Here is a 2,610-nt window from a genome sequence, read left to right as displayed (position 1 = left end):
TTTGCTAAATTTAATTCTGAGAAAATTAATTCTACCAAACTCAATTCTGTTAGAATCAATTATATCTACTGCCAATTAAACAAACCCTAAACACTTTTAAAGCTTGCATGTGCTACAATAAAATCTTCTTTTCTTGACACATTATTGAGAAAACTCCAAAGTAATTAGGATAATGCTAACTTGTGTCCTAGAGCACAAGTTAAGAACTAAATTAAGAAATATTGTCATGAAAATTGTGCATTAATTTAAATATAAATATAAATATAAATATAAAATTTATTTATTTATTATTTTTTCTTGTATTTTCTATAATCGAGTTTCTTAACTTGTACCATAGGGCACAAGTTAGCATTATCCAATAATAAAATACTAAACCCAAATCAAAATCAATATACCAATATTATCCAAAATTTAAGTCAAAAGAAAACAATAAATTTTTTTAAAAAAGGTTGATTAATTCTCATGTCCTTTAAGCCTAACTAAGAGCCCAAAAATAATTACCCTTTTAAAGAAAAAAAAAATTCAAAAAAAGAAAAATCGGTGAGAAAATAAGGTAGGTCCATGTTGGCATGACCAAGAGAAACACAGAACAGTATAACCAATAGGACTTGGTCCCACCTTGTCCTTCGTACGTTACAATTCACAAACCCCAATACACCCGTGGTCTGTCCTTTCTTTCCTTACTTGTCCCCACACTCCACATGCCACTCTCTCCAAAAAACCTCCATAAATACACCCCCCAAATACTACTTCATCACCACCCTCTACATTCTCCATCACAACACTTCACAACACCACAACACAACCACTTCACCCTTCTCTCTCTCTCTCTAAACAATGGCCATTAAGAAATACTCCAACAAACTTCCTCAACATGCAGTGTTGAAACAAATCCTCAAAAGATGTTCTAGCTTAGGTAAGAAAAACGACTATGACGATAATGAATACCCCATTGATGTACCAAAAGGTCATTTCCCTGTTTACGTTGGTGAAAACCGAAGTAGATATATTGTTCCTATCTCTTTCTTAACTCACCCTGAGTTTCAGTCTCTTCTTCGTCAAGCTGAAGAAGAATTCGGATTTGATCATGATATGGGTCTTACCATTCCTTGTCAAGAAGTTGTTTTTCAGTCACTAACATCCATGATAAGATGAAGAACCAAAACAAGAACAAGAACAACAACAAGATCAAGATGTTTGATATATATGGTTATGATTATTTGGAGAAGGTTGATGGATCTATAAGATGGATCAACAAAGATGAAGAAATTCTCTTTTTTTAATCTCCATTTTTTCATGGCCATTTGGGTATTGGGTGGGTTCTCATTCTTTCTTTTTTTTTTTTATTTTTTTTTTGGGAGTGATGTTTCAACAACCTATTTTTATTTTTGGTGGTGATGTTGTTATTATTATGTAACACTGACTTTTTACCTGTGATTATTTCATGGGTTGAAAAAATTGTAAAAAGGTTTCTTCCTTGCAGAGGTTCTGTGTAATGGGTACCCTGTGAGAGATGTTTGTTAAATGTGAATCAAGGCAATTAAGGTTCTGTTCTTGTGTTTCTGTTATGTTATGCTCTTGTCTCTTTCTTTTCATATTCCTGTTTCTGGTTTGAAGACTATACAAACAAGGAAAAAATTGTTATACCAAGATCTAGAAAGTTAATAGAAATATAATAAAGTTGTTACTAATTTTTATGATTTTTAGAAAAAGGTACTACTAATCTTTAGGGTGGATAGTTATTTCCTCCCATCATTTAAAGTGATTAAGCAAGTAAGTTAAATACAATAAAATTTTAAAATTTTGAATAAAATATAAGTTAATTTATTAAAATATTTTTATTAAAATTTGATGAAAAATTTTGGGGTATATATGGATAGGGTCAACCTACAAAATTTGGTCAAATTTACCCACAAAAATTTTAAAAAAATGAGCTGAGTCGGATAATTGAGTTGATATGAGTTTAAAAACTAAAAAAACTATTAAAAAAATAGGATTTTGGATAAATTCGAGCCCAAATTCAAAAAATTCATTTGTTAGACACTAGGTTTAGGATCTAGAGGGGGTGAATAGATCCCTTTAAAAATTTATTTGTTTTTAAAAATGTTTTCAAGGATGGCTTGTACAAGCACTCAAGGATCGATTTGCGTCTATTACGAACTATTATTGGTAGAATCAGATATGCTGCTAAACCTTTAATAAATGTGAGAATTGCTAAAAATGAGAAGTAGCTTGAATCAATTGATTTTACAAAAATATTTGCTTGAACAATTAAACACTCAAGCACCTACTTCCAAGGAATTATTGTCGAACACTTGTTGTGCAAATGTTGTTATGCACAAACAATTTCACTAACAGGTGGCGTGCAATAGTTATCAAATCAATGTGATCTAAGTGTGGTTGATTGTGAAATCCAATTGCAATTGACAATTACAATTCTCTATACAAAAACAGTTTTGTATCACAATTTAACACTTAGACTAATTATCGAGTTAACAATTGTGAACCAATATCAATAGCAAACAATAGAGAATAGGGAGAGAGGAACACAACGATTTGTTTAGGCAGTTCGCCGTTCGTCCTCGCTATGACTACGTCTGCCCCCAATTC

At 31.3% G+C, this 2,610-nt stretch overlaps 1 protein-coding gene across 1 annotated transcript; it reads left to right on the top strand.

Annotated features, from left to right (window-relative positions):
• Positions 1 to 683: 683 nt before the first annotated feature.
• Positions 684 to 1,568, top strand: LOC131602128 (auxin-responsive protein SAUR50-like). The gene has a single exon (XM_058874134.1). The coding sequence runs from the start codon at positions 838 to 840 to the stop codon at positions 1,153 to 1,155; it is 318 nt and encodes a 105-aa protein (XP_058730117.1). The 5' UTR covers positions 684 to 837; the 3' UTR covers positions 1,156 to 1,568.
• The last annotated feature ends 1,042 nt before the right edge of the window (positions 1,569 to 2,610 follow it).

Source organism: Vicia villosa, linkage group LG5 (genome assembly GCF_029867415.1).
Source record: "Vicia villosa cultivar HV-30 ecotype Madison, WI linkage group LG5, Vvil1.0, whole genome shotgun sequence".
NCBI lineage: Eukaryota > Viridiplantae > Streptophyta > Magnoliopsida > Fabales > Fabaceae > Vicia > Vicia villosa.
The sequence above is the reverse complement of the archived record's forward strand: the minus strand, read 5'-3'. Positions and strand labels throughout refer to the sequence as shown.